Source organism: Scyliorhinus canicula, chromosome 19 (assembly GCF_902713615.1).
Source record: "Scyliorhinus canicula chromosome 19, sScyCan1.1, whole genome shotgun sequence".
NCBI classification, from domain to species: domain Eukaryota; kingdom Metazoa; phylum Chordata; class Chondrichthyes; order Carcharhiniformes; family Scyliorhinidae; genus Scyliorhinus; species Scyliorhinus canicula.
This window is the reverse complement of record NC_052164.1, coordinates 54,338,549-54,356,229: the sequence shown is the minus strand read 5'-3', so window position 1 is coordinate 54,356,229 and position 17,681 is coordinate 54,338,549. Positions and strand designations below refer to the sequence as shown.

The following is a 17,681-nucleotide window of genomic DNA, read 5'->3' as shown; positions in this document are numbered from 1 at the left end:
GGGTGTGTTTTAGTTTCGTTTTCAGTGTTGGAGCTGAAGCCAGACAGAGCAGGTGTATTGCTGATCTCTCTGCCATGAAAAGACTATCTCTTGATCATTTGGTGAATTCAGAATTATAAATGTTCTCAGTGGTGAATGTAAACCTAATATGCATCTGTTAAAGGTTATATTTTTTGTAAGTCTTCTGAATGTTAAAAGGACAGTGTAGAAATTACTTAGTGTTGTATTCTTTGGGGGCTGTATTTGAATTAATGGTTGCTAAGCTGTTCACTGTATGTTTTAAAAAGGTTAACTTGAGTTCATAGAATAAACATTGTTTTGCTTTGAAAAATACTTTTCCATTTCTGCTGTACCACACCTTGAGAGTGGTCCGTGTGCTCCCCATACCATAATCTATTAAAAGTTGTGGGTCAGATGAACTCCATGATGCACTTTGGGGTTCTCTGAACCCTGCCCATAACAAATTGGGGGCTCGAGGGGGTAAAAGTCTATTTATTGGATTGGCTTAGTGAACGTAAAGACAGTGAGGGGTGAGCATCTCAGAGGCTCTGAAGTTTTTGGGGGTGGAGACGGTCACACACAGTACCTTAGGGACAGAGACTAAAAGCAGACTGGTTGATTTGGCAAAAACATTGCAGTTAACATTACCTGACAAATGCGAAAAGATGAGGTAATTATTGCGGTGGCTAAGCATTTAAAGTTGCCTGAGGTACAGTTTGACTCATTGGAAATGGCAAAAATACAGTTACAAATTAAACAAATGGAACATGAGAAAGAATTAAAGCAGCTTGAATACGAGAGAGAGGAAAAAGAGAGAGGGAGAAAGAGGTAGAGATGAAAAAGAAAGAGAGAGAGAGGAAAAAGAAAGAGAGAAGAAAGGAAAAAGCAAAGAATAGCTCTAGCAGAACAAAAAGAAAGAGAAAGGGAGATAAGATCAGGGAAAAAGATAAAGAGAGAGAGTTTGAACTTCAGAAAATGGCCATGAAACATGACAGTCAGGTAAAATTGGCAGACGTAAAGGGAAACGTACAGTTGGATGATAGTGATGAGGATAGTGAGAAAGAGCGTCATAGTCGAAGGCTTGGTGGTAATCTATTTAAATATGTCCAAGCATTGCCAAGGTTTGACGAGAAGGAGGTAGAAGCCTTTTTAATTTCATTTGAGAAGGTGGCTAAGGGTAATTTTGATCGGTGGATAAGGGCTTTGAAAATAGACCAAACGTATGAAGCTCTTAGAGAAATTATACTTTTGGAGGAGTTTAAAAATTTAATTCCTGATGTAGTGAGAACTCATGTGGAAGAACAGAGGGTTAAAACTGTCAGATTAGATGCAGAAATGGCAGATGATTATGAATTAGTTCATAAATCAAAGCTTGGTTTCCGACATCAGTTTCAGCCTGTGAGGGATAGAAACTGGGGACATGAGAAATACTCAAGTAGTAAAGGTAAAGGTGATCTGATGGGAGACAATAAGGAGAGTGTACCTCAGATTAAAAAATAAATCCAGGAGGGTGGAAAAGAAATGAAAAGTTTCAAATGTTTTCACTGCAATAAACTAAGTCATGTAAAGTCACAGTGTTGGTGGTTGAAGAAAATCACTGGGAAGGCTGATGTGGTAAAACAGGATAAGACAGTGGGGTTTGTTAAAGTGGTAAAGGAAAGCCCAAGTGAAGCGAAGGAGGTGCAAATGATTGGACAGCCTGATCAAGAGGTGATTGATAAGAAGGTGCCAGATCTCTTTAAAGAATTTACTTTCGTGGGTAAAGTTTACTCATGTGTATCAGGAGGAGTAGGTAAAGAAGTCACAATTTTAAGAGATAAGGGAGCTAGTAAACCTTTAATGGCAAGAGATGAGGAGTTATGTAGTTTGGGAAGAATGTTCCCAGAAAAGGTGGTAATATGTGAAATTCAGGGTGAGAGGAGTAGCGTTCAATTATATAAGGTAAGGTTGGAAAGTCCAGTGAAGAGTAGTGAAGTGGTAGTAGGAGTAATAGAGAACTATCTTGTCCAGGAATACAGTTTATCTTGGGTAATGATATATCTGGATCGCAGGTGGGAGTGATGCCTACTGTGGTTGATAAGCCAGTGGAAAATCAGACAACTGAAATGCTGAAGGACAAATATCCTGGGATTTTTCCGGCTTGTGTAGTAACAAGGTCGCAAAGTCACAGACAAGACAAGAGGAGAAATCAGAGAGTGAAGATAAAGGTGAAGTGCAATTATCAGAAACTATTTTTGATCAGACGGTTAGAAAAGAACAAGAACAGGTGGAGGATGAGGCAGATATTTTTAGTTCAGGAAAATGGGCGGAGTTATAACAGAAAGATGTAGAAATAAAACGGATATATCAGAAAGCATACACGGAAGAGGAATCTGAGTGGTACCAGAGCATTGTTACCGTAAAAGTGATGTCTTGATGAGAAAATGGAGACCTGTACATCTGCAGGCAGATGAAAATTGGGCAGAAGTTCATCAAGTAGTATTGCCTGTAGGGTACAGAAAGGATCTTTTGCGAGTTGCACATGAGGTACCAGTGTGAGGTCATTTGGGAATAAGGGAAACTCAAGCTAAAATCCAGAAACATTTTTATTGGCCTGGACTAAAACATGTAGTTAAATTTTGTCAATCATGTCACACATGTCAAGTATAGGGAAACCTCAAGCAGTGATAAAACCAACGGCCTTAATACCCATTCCAGCATTTGAGGAACCTTTTACAAGGGTCCTAATTGATTGCGTAGGACCGCGTCCTAAAACAAAAAGTGGGAATCAATATCTTTTGACGATAATGGATGTGTCTCCTAGGTTTCCAGAGGCCATTCCAGTACGTAATATTACAGCTAAAAAGATTATGGAGGAGTTACTTAAATTCTTTACTAGATATGAGCTACCCACAGAAATACAATTGGACCAAGGATCGAGTTTTACCTCAAGGTTATTCAAAGTAGTTATGGATAGCTCAGGAATAAAACAATTTAAATCAGCTGCGTACCATCGAGAATCGCAGGGAGCGTTAGATAGGTGGCATCAGACATTAAAGACAATGTTGAGGGCTTATTGTCAAGATTATCCAGAGGAAGGGCAGCACGGTGGCCTAGTGGTTAGCACAACCGCCTCACGGCGCTGAGGTCCCAGGTTCGATCCCGGCTCTGGGTCACTGTCCGTGTGGAGTTTGCACATTCTCCCCGTGTCTGCGTGGGTTTCGCCCCCACAACCCAAAAATGTGCAGAGTAGGTGGATTGGACACGCTAAATTGCCCCATAATTGGAAAAAATAATTGGGTAATCTAAAATTAAAAAAAAAAATAAAAATAAAGATTATCCAGAGGATTGGGATAAAGGAATTCCATTCGTACTGTTTGCAATTAGGGATGTACCTAATAAGTCAACCAAATGTAGTCCTTTTGAACTAATTTTTGGTCATAAGGTAAGAGGACCACTTAAATTTATTAAGAAAAAATTGGTAAGTGAGAAATCGGAAATTACACTATTGGATTACGTGTCAAATTTTAAGGAACGATTAAATAGAGCAGGTGAATTGGCTGGACAACATTTAAAAGAAACGGGTAGCGGACAAGAAATCCAAAGTTCGTAGTTTTCCCTATGGAGATAAAGTTTTAGCGTTGTTACCAGTGATAGGTGAGACTTTAAAAGCAAGGTTTTGTGGACCTTATCAGATTGAAAGGAAATTAAGTGAGGTGAATTATGTGGTAAAAACACCAGATAGAAGGAAGACTCACCGAGTGTGTCATGTGAATATGTTTAAAAGGTACTTTGAAAGAAAAGGAGAGAAAAAGGAGGTTTTACTGATTCTAACTCAAAGTGACAAACCAAATCCAGATGATTGTGAATTTGACATACCTCAAATTAAATTGGAAAACGAGGATGTTCTTAAAAATTGGGATAAATTGTTGAGTTATCTTCCAGAGGAAAAACGACCTGAAAGAGTTATTGATATCACATGGGCAAGTTTGTGGAGATGAATTGGGAAGTACTGAAATGGCTATACATGATGTAGATGTGGGAAATGCTGTTCCAATCAAACAACATCCATATAGACTTAACCCTTTAAAATTGGCACAAGTTAACATAGAGATTGAAGTGGGTTGCAGCCAATGGAGCTCACAGAACATAGAACAGTACAGCACAGAACAGGCCCTTCGGCCCTCGATGTTGTGCCGAGTCTTGTCCGAAACCAAGATCAAGCTATTCCACTCCCTGTCATTCTGGTGTGCTCCATGTGCCTATCCAATAACTGCTTGAAGGTTCCTAAAGTGTCCGACTCCACTATTACAGCAGGCAGTCCATTCCACACCCTAACCACTCTCTGAGTAAAGATCCTACCTCGGACATCCCTCCAATATCTCCCACCCTGAACCTTATAGTTATGCCCCCTTGTAACAGCTACATCCACCCGAGGAAATAGTCTCTGAACGTCCACTCTACCTATCCCCCTCATCATCTTCTAAACCTCTATTAAGTCGCCTCTCATCCTCCTCCGCTCCAAAGAGAAAAGCCCTAGCTCCCTCATCCTTTCCTCATAAGACCTATCCTGAAAACCAGGCAGCATCCTGGTAAATCTCCTTTGCAACCTTTCCAATGCTTCCACATCCTTCCTATAGTGAGGTGACCAGAACTGCACACAATACTCCAAATGTGGTCTCACCAGGGTTATGTATAGTTGCAGCATAACCCCACGGCTCTTAAACTCAAGCCCCCTGTTAATAAACGCTAACACACTATATGCCTTCTTCATGGCTCTATCCACTTGAGTGGCAACCTTCAGAGATCTGTGGACATGAACCCCAAGATCTCTCTGTTCCTCCACATTCCTCAGAACACTGCCATTGATCCTGTAATCTGCATTCAAATTTTTCCGACCAAAATGAATCACCTCGCACTTATCAGGGTTAAACTCCATCTGCCATTTTTCAGCTCAGCTCTGCATCCTGTCAATGTCTCTTTGCAGCCTACAACAGCCCTCCACTTCATCCACTACTCCACCAATCTTGGTGTCATCAGCAAATTTACTGACCCACCCTTCAGCCCCCTCCTCCAAGTCATTAATAAAAATCACAAATAGCAGAGGACCCAGCACTGATCCCTGTGGTACACCGCTGGTTACTGGTCTCCAGTCTGAAAATTTTCCATCCACCACCACCCTCTGTCTTCTATGTGATAGCCAGTTACTTATCCAATTGCCCAAATTTCCCTCTATCCCACACCTCCTTACTTTCTTCATGAGCTGACCATGGGGAACCTTAGCCTTACTAAAATCCATGTATACGGCATCAACTGCTCTACCTTCATCTACACACTTAGTTACCTCCTCAAAGAATTCAATCAAATTTGTGAGGCAAGACTTACCCTTCACAAATCCATGTTGACTATCCCGGATTAAACTGCATCTTTCCAAATGGTCATAAATCCAATATTTCAGGACCTTTTCCATTAACTTACCGACCACCGATTCTATAGGCCCCCAAATAGTAATAGAGATGTGGAGGAAGAAATTGCAAAACAGATTATGGATAGGTGTGGATGTCTCAGGGTAGTTGACCACCTATAATTACCAGGGTCATTCCTATTACCTTTCTTGAACAGAGGAACAACATTCACCACTCTCCAGTCCTCTGGCACTATCCCCGTGGACAGTGTGGACAGAAATATCAAAGCCAAAGGCTCTGCAATCTCATCCCTTGCCTCCCAAAGAATCCTTGGATGTATCCCATCTGGCCCAGGGGGCTTGTCGACCCTAAGGTTTTTCAAAATTGTTAATACATCCTTCCTCAGAACATCTACCTCCTCCAGCCTAGCCGCCTGTATTACACTCTCATCCTCAAAAACATGGCCCCTCCCCTTGGTGAACACTGAAGAAAAGTATTCATTCAACGCCTCTCCTATCTCTTCTGACTCCATGCACAAGTTCCCACTACTGTCCTTGACCGGCCCTAAACTCACCCTGGTCATTCTTTTATTTCTCACATAAGAGTAAAAAGCCTTGGGGTTTTCCTTGATCCGATCCGCCAAGGACTTCTCATGCCCCCTCCAAGCTCTCCTAAGCCCTTTTTTTTAGCTCATTCCTTGCTACGTTGTGACCCTCAAGCGACCCTAACTGAACCTTGTTTCTCATCCTTACATATGCTTCCTTCTTCCTCTTGACAAGACATTCAACCTCTTTTGTGAACCATGGTTCCCTCACACGACTGTTTCCTCCCTGCCTGATCGGGACATACTTATCAAGGACACGCAGTATTTGTTCCTTGAACAAGCTCCATTTTTCATTTGTGCCTTTCCCTGACAGTTTCTGTTCCCATCTTATGCTCCCTAATTCTTGTCTAATCGCATCATAATTACCCCTCCTCCAATTATAAACCTTGCCCTGCCATATGGCCCTATACCTCTCCATTGCAATAGTGAAAGACACCAAATTGTGGTCACTATCTCCAAAGTGCTCTCCCACAAACAAATCTAACACTAGGCCCGGTTCATTACCCAGTACCAAGTCCAATGTGGCCCCATCTCTTGTCGGCCTATCCACATATTGTGTCAGGAAACCGTCCTGCACACACTGTACAAAAACTGCCCCATCTGGACTGTTCAACCTATATAGGTTCTAATCAATATTTGGAAAGTTAAAGTCACCCATGACAACTACCCTGAGACATCCACACCTATCCATAATCCGTTTTGCAATTTCTTCCTCCGCATCTCTATTACTATTTGGGGGCCTATAGAAAACTCCTAACAATGTGACCGCTCCTTTCCTATTTCTAACTTCGGCCCATATTACCTCAGAAGACAGATCCACCTCGAACTGCCTTTCTGCAGCCGTTAAACTATTCTTGATTAACAATGCTACTCCTCCACCCCTTTTACCACCTTCCCTACTCTTACTGAAACATCTATACCCCGGAACTTCCAACAACCATTCCTGTCCCTGTTCTAAACATGTCTCCGTAATGCCCACAACATCGTAGTTCCAGGTACCAATCCACACTCAAGTTCACCGACCTTATTCTGGATGCTCCTTGCATTGAAGTGGACACAGTTCAACCCACCTTCCTGTCTGCCGGTACACTCCTGCGACCTTTCTACCCTCCTCAGTACCTCACTACTCTCAACACTGGCTTCTGGACTACAGCTCGCTTTCCCACCCCCCTGACAGTAGCTAGTGGTGTCCCTCAGGGATCAGTGTTGGGCCCACAATTGTTCACAATTTACATAGATGATTTGGAGTTGGGGACCAAGGGCAATGTGTCCAAGTTTGCAGATGACACTAAGATGAGTGGTAAAGCGAAAAGTGCAGAGGATGCAAGGGGTCAGTTACAAGGGGTCACGATTTCAAGGTGAGAGGGGGAACGTTTAAGGGAGGTGTGCGTGGAAAGTTTTTTACGCAGAGGGTGGTGGGTGCCTGGAACGCTTTACCAGCGGAGGTGGTAGAGGCGGGCACGATAGCATCATTTAAGAGGCAGCTAGACAGGTATATGAACAGGTGGGAACAGAGGGAAGTAGACCTTGGAAAATAGGAGACAGGTTTAGATAAAGGATCTGGATCGGCGCAGGCTGGGAGGGCCGAAGGGCCTGTTCCTGTGCTGTAATTTTCTTTGTTCTTTGATACTGGAAGTCTGCAGAGGGATTTGGATAGGTTAAGTGAATGGGCTAGGGTCTGGCAGATGGAATACAATGTTGACAAATGTGAGGTTATCCATTTTGGTAGGAATAACAGCAAACGGGATTATTATTTAAACGATAAAATATTAAAGCATGCCGCTGTGCAGAGAGACCTGGGTGTGCTAATGCATGAGTCGCAGAAAGTTGGTTTACAGGTGCAACAGGTGATTAAGAAGGCAAATGGAATTTTGTCCTTCATTGCTAGAGGGATGGAGTTTAAGACTAGGAAGGTTATGTTGCAATTGTATAAGGTGTTAGTGAGGCCACACCTGAAGTATTGTGTTCAGTTTTGGTCTCTTTACTTGAGAAAGGACATACTGGCACTGGAGGGTGTGCAGACGAGATTCACTAGGTTAATCCCAGAGCTGAAGTGGTTGGATTATGAGGGGAGGTTGAGTAGACTGGGACTGTACTCGTTGGAATTTAGAAGGATGAGGGGGGTCTTATAGAAACATTTAAAATTATGAAGGGAATAGATAGGATAGATAGATAGGGAGGTTGTTTCCACTGGGGGGTGAAAGCAGAACTAGGGAACATAGCCTCAAAATAAGGGGATGTAGATTTAGGACTGAGTTTATGAGGAACTTCTTCACCCAAAGGGTTGTGAATCTATGGAATTCCTTGCCCAGTGAAGCAGTTGAGGCTCCTTCATTAAATGTTTTTAAGGTAAAGATAGATAGTTTCTTGAAGAATAAAGGGAATAAGGGTTATGGTGTTCGGGCCGGAAAGTGGAGCTGAGTCCACAAAAGATCAGCCATGATCTCATTGAATGGCGGAGCAGGCTCGAGGGGCCAGATGGCCTACACCTGCTCCTAGTTCTTATGTTCTTATGTTACCGGAGGTGCCTTTATCCGAAAGGGCGAAGAAGATTTCAGCTTTTCTGACTCCAGATGGTATATACCAATTCAAAGTTATGCCATTTGGCATGAAAACCGCACCAGCCAGATTTTAACGGTTAACTGAGAAAGTCGTTTCAGGATTACCCAATTGTGCGGAATACATCAACCATCTGGTAATTTTCAGCCCACTGATGGACTTGCTGAAGAAACGTCGAACATTTCAGTGGACAGTGGACTTTCAACAGACATTTGACGGCCTGAAAGCTGTGATAACCAATGCGCGTGTTGGAGAATTACAAGGGACTCTTGGTTCAGATTGAACGAAAGTATCTGACTTTAAAGAGAAATTCCGAGGCGTAGAGAAATGGATGGATGATGCAGAGACCTTCTTGTTCAAAGAGACTGTCAATCAGGAAGAATTTCAGTTGGAGGAAGAAGAACAAACATGGACTATATTATTGTACCTCTGTGCGTGTTTTTTTTTTAAACAAAAAAGTATATTTACTGTGTGCATTTCTTAAAGGATAGTGAAAAGGTGAAAAATGAAACCATCTTGAAGTTGATGGTTTATTTTTTTTCTTTGGGGGAGGTGTCATGTGAGAGTACCTTTAAGAAATGAGTGTTTATAAATGGGTTTGTATATAAATATCTGTAGTGAGAGTACCTTTAAGAAATGGGTGTTTACTACTGCAGTGATTTCAGAGAGTGGGTGGAGCTGGGCTGTCTGTCAGATTTTTACTTTTGTTTTAGGCTGTTTGCTGTAGGGTGTGTTTTAGTTTCGTTTTCAGTGTTGGGGCTGAAGTCAGACAGAGCAGGTGTACTGTTGATCTCTCTGCCATGAAAAGACTATCTCTTGATCATTTGGTGAATTCAGAATTATAAATGTTCTCAGTAGTGAATGTAAACCTAATATGCTTCTGTTAAAGGTTATGTTTTTTGTAAGTCTTCTGGATGTTAAAAGGACAGAGTACGCATTACTTAATGTTGTATTCTTTGGGGTTGTATTTGAATTAATGGTTGCTAAGATGCTCACTGTATGTTTTAAAAAGGTTAACTTGAGTTCATAGAATAAACATTGTTTTGCTTTAAAAAATACTTTTCCATTTCTGCTGTACCGCACCTGTAGAGTGGGCCGTTTGCTCCCCATCCCACAATCTATTAAAAGTTGTGGGTCAGGTGAACTCCATGATACACTTTGGGGTTCTCTAAACCCTGGCCCATAACACAGGAATCTAAAGCCCTCCCTCCTGCACCATCTTTCCAGAAACGCATTTATCTACCTTATTCTCTTATTTTTGTACTCACTTGCATGTGGCACTGTGAGTAATCCGGCTATTACTATATTTCACATGCTGCTTGCCTCTCTAAATTCTGATTGCAGGGTCCCATCTCCCTTCCTCCCTAAGTCATTTGTACGAAGGTGGATCACGACCTCTGGCTGTTCACCCTTGCCCAGAAGAACATTCTGCAGTCGCTCTGTGATATCCATCACTCTGGCACCGGGGAGGCAACATATCATCCTGGAGTCACGTCTACAGCCACAGAAACATCTGTCTGTTCCTCGTACGAATTCCCAATCATTATTATTCTTCCCTTCTACTTTCACCCCTCCTGTACAGTCCAGCCACTTATTGTACCACAAACCTAGCTCTGACTGCACCCCTCTCCGGAACCAGCATCCTGACCAGCTTCCAAAACGGAAAACCGATTTCTGAATGGGATACCTGAAAGACGTGCCTGTTAGGTGAATTGGACATTCTGAATTCTCCCTCAGTGTACCCGAACACAGTGTGACGACGATGGGATTTTCACAGTAACTTCATTGCAGTGTTAATGTAAACCTACTTGTGACACTCAAAAATATTATTATTATAAAGAACAAAGAAAATTACAGCACAGGAACAGGCCCTTCGGCCCTCCCAGCCTGCGCCGATCCAGATCCTTTATCTAAACCTGTCTCCTATTTTTCAAGGTCTACTTCCCTCTGTTCCCGCCCATTCATATACTAGCTGCTTCTTAAATGATGCTATCGTGCCCGCCTCTACCACCTCCGCTGGTAAAGCGTTCCAGGCACCCACCACCCTCTGCGTAAAAAACTTTCCACGCACATCTCCCTTAAACTTTCCCCCTCTCACTTTGAAATCATGACCCCTTGTAACTGACACCCCCACTCTTGGGAAAAGCTTGTTGCTATCCACCCTGTCCATACCTCTCATAATTTTGTAGACCTCAATCAGGTCCCTCCTCAACCTCCGTCTTTCCAACGAAAACAATTCTAATCTACTCAACCTTTCTTCATAGCTAGCACCCTCCATACCAGGCAACATCCTGGTGAACCTCCTCTGCACCCTCTCCAAGGCATCCACATCCTTCTGGTAATGTGGCGACCAGAACTGCACGCAGTATTCCAAATGTGGCCGAACCAAAGTCCTATACAACTGTAACATGACCTGCCAACTCTTGTACTCAATACCCCGTCCGATGAAGGCAAGCATGCTGTATGCCTTCTTGACCACTCTATCAACCTGCGTTGCCACCTTCAGGGTACAATGGACCTGAACACCCAGATCTCTCGGCACATCAATTTTCCCCAGGACCCTTCCATTGACCATATAGCCCGCTCTTGAATTTGATCTTCCAAAATGCATCACCTCGCATTTGCCTGGATTGAACTCCATCTGCCATTTCCCTGCCCAACTCTCCAATCTATCTATATTTTGTTGTATTCTCTGACAGTCCTCCTTGCTATCTGCAACTCCACTATGATTAGAATACTGCACTACCTGCCTAGTTCTCTTGGATAGTAGGCACCCATTCCTTCGCTGCTTCCAGTCCCTTAAGGTGCAGAGTGACCACCCCTCTGAACGTGCTGTCCACATAACTCTCAGCTTCACGGATGTGCAACAGTGACTCCAGCGCTGATCGAGGTCTGAAATCCCAAGCTCACTTTTCTGCAGCTGGTAGTGGTCCATGACTTCACACATATTGTAGGACACGCCCTGCCATGTTTTAACTTTACTTCCTTTACATTAACTTTATTCTATTTTGTATTACAACACCATATAGGCCCGAACCTTCCCTTATTCCAGGCGCTCATTTTTCACACTCTGCCCTTTACACTGATTACTTAACGGCCAATCCACTTATCATTTTCCTGTGAGGTAACAGTTGTCTTTTTTCTTCACTGCTGCCTCACAGTAGTCAAAATACTCACTAAATAACTAACCCCACCCCAAAGCTGAAATACTCACCATTCACCAACCCCAACCCAAAGCTGAAATACTCACCAAACCACCACCCCTCCCCCTGTAGCAGGGCAAGACTACTTATTGGACTGTATCTCAGAGAGAAGGGTCTCTCTCTCTCTCTCACTGCTTGTGCATCACTTACTGATGTGACTGTTTTTTCTCGGAGATTTACCTGGCCTGTGATGAATATTGTCTTTCGAACCACACTTTGAGGCCACGTGACTCAGGTCGACCTTCTTGTTCAAAATTTGTACCTGAATTGATTGAAGGATAAGTGAACAGCTGACAGTCAGAAGAGGTCTTTCCGTTTCACGGCAACAATTCTATCAATGCTGTGGAAATCCCACACTGGAACACGGTGTGGGGGAGGGGGGGAAACTCTCACTGGGACACAGGGGAAATCTCACACTGGAACATGGGGGAGGGGAGAATCTCACACTGAGAGACAGGGCAAAATCTCACACTGGATCCCGGGGGTGTAATCTCACACTGGGACACGGAGGAGATCTCACACTGGGACATGGGGGGGGGGGGGGGGGGGGGGGGGTATTTCACGCTGGGACACGGAGAGGGACGGAATCTCACACTGGATCACGGTGGAGGGGGCATGGGGCAGTCTCACACTGGGACATGGGGGAAATCTCACACTGGGGCACGGGGGAATCCCATACTGGGACACGGGGGGAATCTCACACTGGGACACAGGAGAAATCCCACACTGGAACACAGGGGGAAATCTCACACTGGGACACAGGGGGAAATCTCACACTGGGACACAGGGGGAAATCTCACACTGGGGCATGGAGGGGGTGGAATCTCAGACTGGGACACAGGGCAAATCTCACACTGGGACACGGGGGAAATCTCACACTGGGACACGGGGGAAATCTTACACTGGGGCACAGGGGTTACCTCACACTGGGACACGGAGGAAATCCCACACTGGGACACAGGGGAAATCCCACACTGGGACACAGGGGAAATCCCACACTGGGACACAGGAGAAATCCCACACTGGGACACAGGGGAAATCCCACACTGGGACACAGGGGAAATCCCACACTGGGACACAGGGGAAATCCCACACTGGGACACAGGAGAAATCCCACACTGGGACACAGGGGAAATCCCACACTGGGACACAGGGGAAATCCCACACTATGACATGGGGGAGGGGAGAAACTCACACTGAGAGACAGGGCAAAATCTCACACTGGGACACGGGGATAAATCTCACACTGGGACATGGGGATAAATCTCACACTGGGACACGGGGATAAATCTCACACTGGGACACGGGGCTGTATCTCACACTGGGACACGGGGATAAATCTCACACTGGGACACGGGGATAAATCTCACACTGGGACACGGGGATAAATCTCACACTGGGACACGGGGTTGTATCTCACACTGGGACACGGGGATAAATCTCACACTGGGGCATGGGGGGAATCGCACACTGGGACATGGGGGGGGGGTATATCACGCTGGGACACGGAGAGGGGGCGGAATATCACACTGAGAGACAGGGTGAAATCCCACACTGGATCCCGGGGGTAGAGTCTCACACTGGGACACAGGGGAGATCTCACAGTGGGACATGGGGGCAATCTCACACTGGGGCATAGGGGAGGGGGGAATCTCACACTGGGACATGGGGGGAGGGTATTTCACACTGGGACACGGAGAGGTGGCGGAATCTCACACTGAGAGACTGGGTGAAATCCCACACTGGAACGTAGTGGGGGGGGGGGGGGGGGGGGGGGGGAATTTCACATTGGGAGATGGGGCAAATCTCACACTGGGACCCAGGGGATATCTCACACTGGGAATGGGGGAAATATCGCACTGGGACACGGGGGTACAATCTCACACTGGGACACGGTGGAAATCTCACACTGGGACACGGAGGGGATCTCACACTGGGACACGGAGGGGGTGGAATCTCACACTGGGACACGGGGGGGATGGAATCTCACACTGGGTCACGGGGGAAGGCTCACACTGGGACACGAGGGGGGAAATCTCACACTGGGACACAGGGGGGATGGAATCTCACACTGGGAGACGGGGGGGGGGTGGAATCTCACACTGGGACACGGGGGGGGTGGAATTTCACACTGGGTCACGGGGAAAGCTCACACGGACACGGGGAAATCTCACACTGGGACACAGGGGGGATGGAATCTCACACTGGGAGACGGGGGGGGGATGGAATCTCACACTGGGACACGGGGGGGATGGAATTTCACACTGGGTCACGGGGAAAGCTCACACGGACACGGGGAAATCTCACACTGGGACACGGGAAAAATCTCACACTGGGACACGGGAAAAATCTCACACTGGGACACGGGGAAATCTCACACTGGGACACGGGGGTGGGGGCGGGAGGGGTGGGGGGTGGTGGGGAATGGGGGGGCGGGGGTGGTGGGGGTTGTGGGGGGTGGGGTGTGGGTGGTGGGGTGGGGGGGTGGGTGAGCGGTGGGGTCGGGGGTGGGGTGTGGGTGGTTGGGGCGGGGGGGGTGGGCGGGGGGGTGCGGGGGTGGGGGTGGGAGGGGTGGTGGGGGCGGGGGGGAATCACAGATGCTGGGATTCTCAGACCAATTTTACTGACAAAGCATCAGTTCTATTGCTTATACTTACATTGCCACCTCCTGGAACATGTCTGATCTTGTCTTTGGATCCGCACTTGGACTGCACAGTGCTATAATCTTCTTTCTTGTGTACGATTTGTACCTGCAGCAATTTGTTCAGAGAACAAGTGAGAATAATCACAAGGAGCTCAGTCCCATGGGTGTTACGACCAAATGTGAATTTTATGACCAGACCAATGGAGGTGATGTACACCCAGTGAATGCTCATAGTAGGGCCCATGGTCCAGGCTTTGTCTACTGTGCAGAGTGTGGCTGGAACAACATATGATTAAAACTGTTTGGATGAACACACACAGCCTGTCTCTCACTCTGCTTACATTGTTGGAGGTCTGTTCCTCTCACTAGACACAGTCATTAATAAAACTCAGCTTACATAAGAACATAAGAACTAGGGGCAGGAGTAGGCCATCTAGCCCCTCAAGCCTGCTCCGCCATTCAATGAGATAATGGCTGATCTTTTGTGGACTCAGCTTGAACCAGGCCAACCTGCAGCACCCAGAGAACCACAGATATCTAAAGGAACCCTCTCTGCTCCATTCTGTTCTTTCACTGATCTTCTTGCCCAGTGAACCACACTGACGCTTAATCTTACCATAGAACCACAGAATGGTTACAGCACCAAGGAGGCCATTTGACACATCATGTCTGTGCTAACTCTCTGCAAGAACAACTCAGCTAGTCCCACATTCCGGCCCTTTTCCCGCTGCCCTGCAATTGTTTTCGCTTCAGAAGCTTATCCAATTCCCTTTAGAATGCATCGATTGAACTTGCCTCCACCAACTCTCAGGAAGCATATTCCTGATCCCAATCGCTTGCTGTATGAATGTTCTCCTCATTTCCCCGTCGCTTCTTTTGTCAATGACCTTAAATCTGTTTCCTCTGGTTCTCGATCCTTCCACCAATAGGAAGGTTTCTCCCTATCTACTCTGTCCAGACTCCTCATGATTTTGAACACCATTCCCCTGTTCTCCAATATATCCACATTACTGAAGTTCCTCATCCCTTGAAACGGTCTTGTGAATCATTTCTGCAGTCTCTCTATACCTTCACATCAACGTCTGGAGCTCGGAACTGGATGCAATCTTCCAGTTGAGGCTGTTCCAGTTTTTCCATACAGGTTTATTTTAGCTGCCTCGATTTTGAACACTAAGGGTTGGATTTTTTATGTGGGCCCTGTGACCCTGATGTCAGATTCAAGTGAGGGTTTCAAGCCCACACTTCCCAGCAGTGAGAACAACATTGTGATCTTCTGGAAGGCAGCCTCCTCCTTAGCAGCCTCTGCCGTCATTGTCCTATTCAAGAGGCCTCAACACCACAGGCCCAAACACAGGGTGGACAGTCCATAAGACCATAAGACATAGGAGTGGAAGTAAGGCCATTCGGCCCATTGAGTCCACTCCGCCATTCAATCATGGCTGATGGGCATTTCAACTCCACCATTCTCCCCGTAGCCCTTAATTCCTCGCGACATCAAGAATTTATCTATCTCTGCCTTGAAGCCATTTAGCGTCCCGGCCTCCACTGCACTCCGAGGTAATGAATTCCACAGGCCCACCACTCTCTGGCTGAAGAAATGTCTCCGCATTTCTGTTCTGAATTTACCCCCTCTAATTCTAAGGCTGTGCCCACGGGTCCTCGTCTCCTCGCCTAACGGAAACAGTTTCTTTGCGTCCACCCTTTCTAAGCCATGTATTATCTTGTAAGTTTCTATTAGATCTCCCCTTAACCTTCTAAACTCCAATGAATACAATCCCAGGATCCTCAGCCGTTCCTCATATGTTAGACCCGCCATTCCAGGGATCATCCGTGTGAATCTCCGCTTGACACGCTCCAGTGCCAGTATGTCCTTCCTGAGATGTGGGGCCCAAAACTGGACACAGTACTCCAAATGGGGCCTAACCAGAGCCTTATAAAGGCTCAGTAGCACATCGCTGCTTTTATATTCCAACCTTCTTGAGATAAATGACAACATTGCATTCGCTTTCTTAATCACGGATTCAACCTGCATGTTTACCTTTAGGGAATCCTCGACTAGCACTCCCAGATCCCTTTGTACTTTGGCATTATGAATTTTCTCACCGTTTAGAAAGTAGTCTATCCTTGGATTCGTTTTTCCAAAGTGCAAGACCTCACATTTTCTCACGTTGAATTGCATCAGCCATTTCCTGCACCACTCTCCCAAACTGTCTAGATCCTTCTGCAGCCTCCCCACTTCCTCAGCACTACCTGCCTGACCACCTGCCTGTCCTGTTACCTCAGCATCCCTATTGGGAAAGGTAACCACTACAGCAGCAGGCCAGGGATGATGAGAAACGCCTCAAAAAGTCTGAGAACACGCACAAACAGATTCAAAAACAGCTTCTTCCCCGTTGTTACCAGGCTCCTAAACAACCCTCTTATGGACTGACCTGATTAACACTACAGTATGCTTCACCCAATGCCGGTGCCTGTGTATTTACATTGTGTACATTGTGTTGTCCTATTATGTATTTTCTTTTTATCTTATTTTTTTTTCATGTACTAAATGATCTGTTTGAGCTGCTCGCAGAAAAATACTTGCCACTGTACCTCAGTACATGTGACAATAAACAAATCCATCCACAAATCTATATGGAGCTTTCCTACAGGCTTGAACATCAATCATTAAATAACTGGGACACAAACATTCAAATTAGGAGCAGGAGTCGGCCACTCAGCCCCTCAAACCTGTTCTGCCATTCAATAAGATCATGGTTGATCTAACTGGAACCTCAACTCCACATTCCTCCCAATTTCCGATAATCTTTTACCCCCTTGTTTACCAAGAATCTATCTCACTCTGTCTTAAAAAATATTCAAAGATTCTGCTCCCACTGCCTTTTGAGGAAGAGAGTTCCAGAGATTCTCGACCCTCTGGGTAAAAGAATTCTCCTCATCTCAATCTTAAATGAGCAACCCGTTTTAACCAGTGACCCCTAGTTCTAGATTCTCTGACAAGAGGAAACATCCTCTTCACATCCATCCTGCCAATACTCCTCAGGATCTTAAAGGTCTCAATCAACTCTTCTAAACTCTCGCCAACCTTCCCTCATCAGACATTCCAGGTATTAATCTGGTAAACCTTCTCTGAACTGCTTCCGATGCATTTACATCCTTCCTTAAATAAGGACAGGCGCCGGAATGTGGCGACTAGGGGCTTTTCACAGTAACTTCATTGAAGCCTACTCGTGACAATAATCGATTTTCATTTCATTTCATTCATAAAGAGATTAATATTGTACACA

At 45.5% G+C, this 17,681-nt stretch overlaps 1 protein-coding gene across 5 annotated transcripts in view; it reads right to left on the bottom strand.

Annotated features, from left to right (window-relative positions):
• Positions 1-17,681, bottom strand: part of maptb (microtubule-associated protein tau b) — a 149,502-nt gene that overhangs the window by 26,711 nt on the left and 105,110 nt on the right. For all 5 annotated transcript variants that reach the window (XM_038778829.1, XM_038778826.1, XM_038778827.1 and 2 more), the window contains 2 exons: positions 14,408-14,500; positions 11,931-12,012 (listed from right to left, as the gene is read on the bottom strand). In XM_038778829.1, the coding sequence (XP_038634757.1) occupies positions 11,931-12,012; positions 14,408-14,500 (175 nt within the window). The remainder of the gene's footprint in view (positions 1-11,930; positions 12,013-14,407; positions 14,501-17,681) is intronic.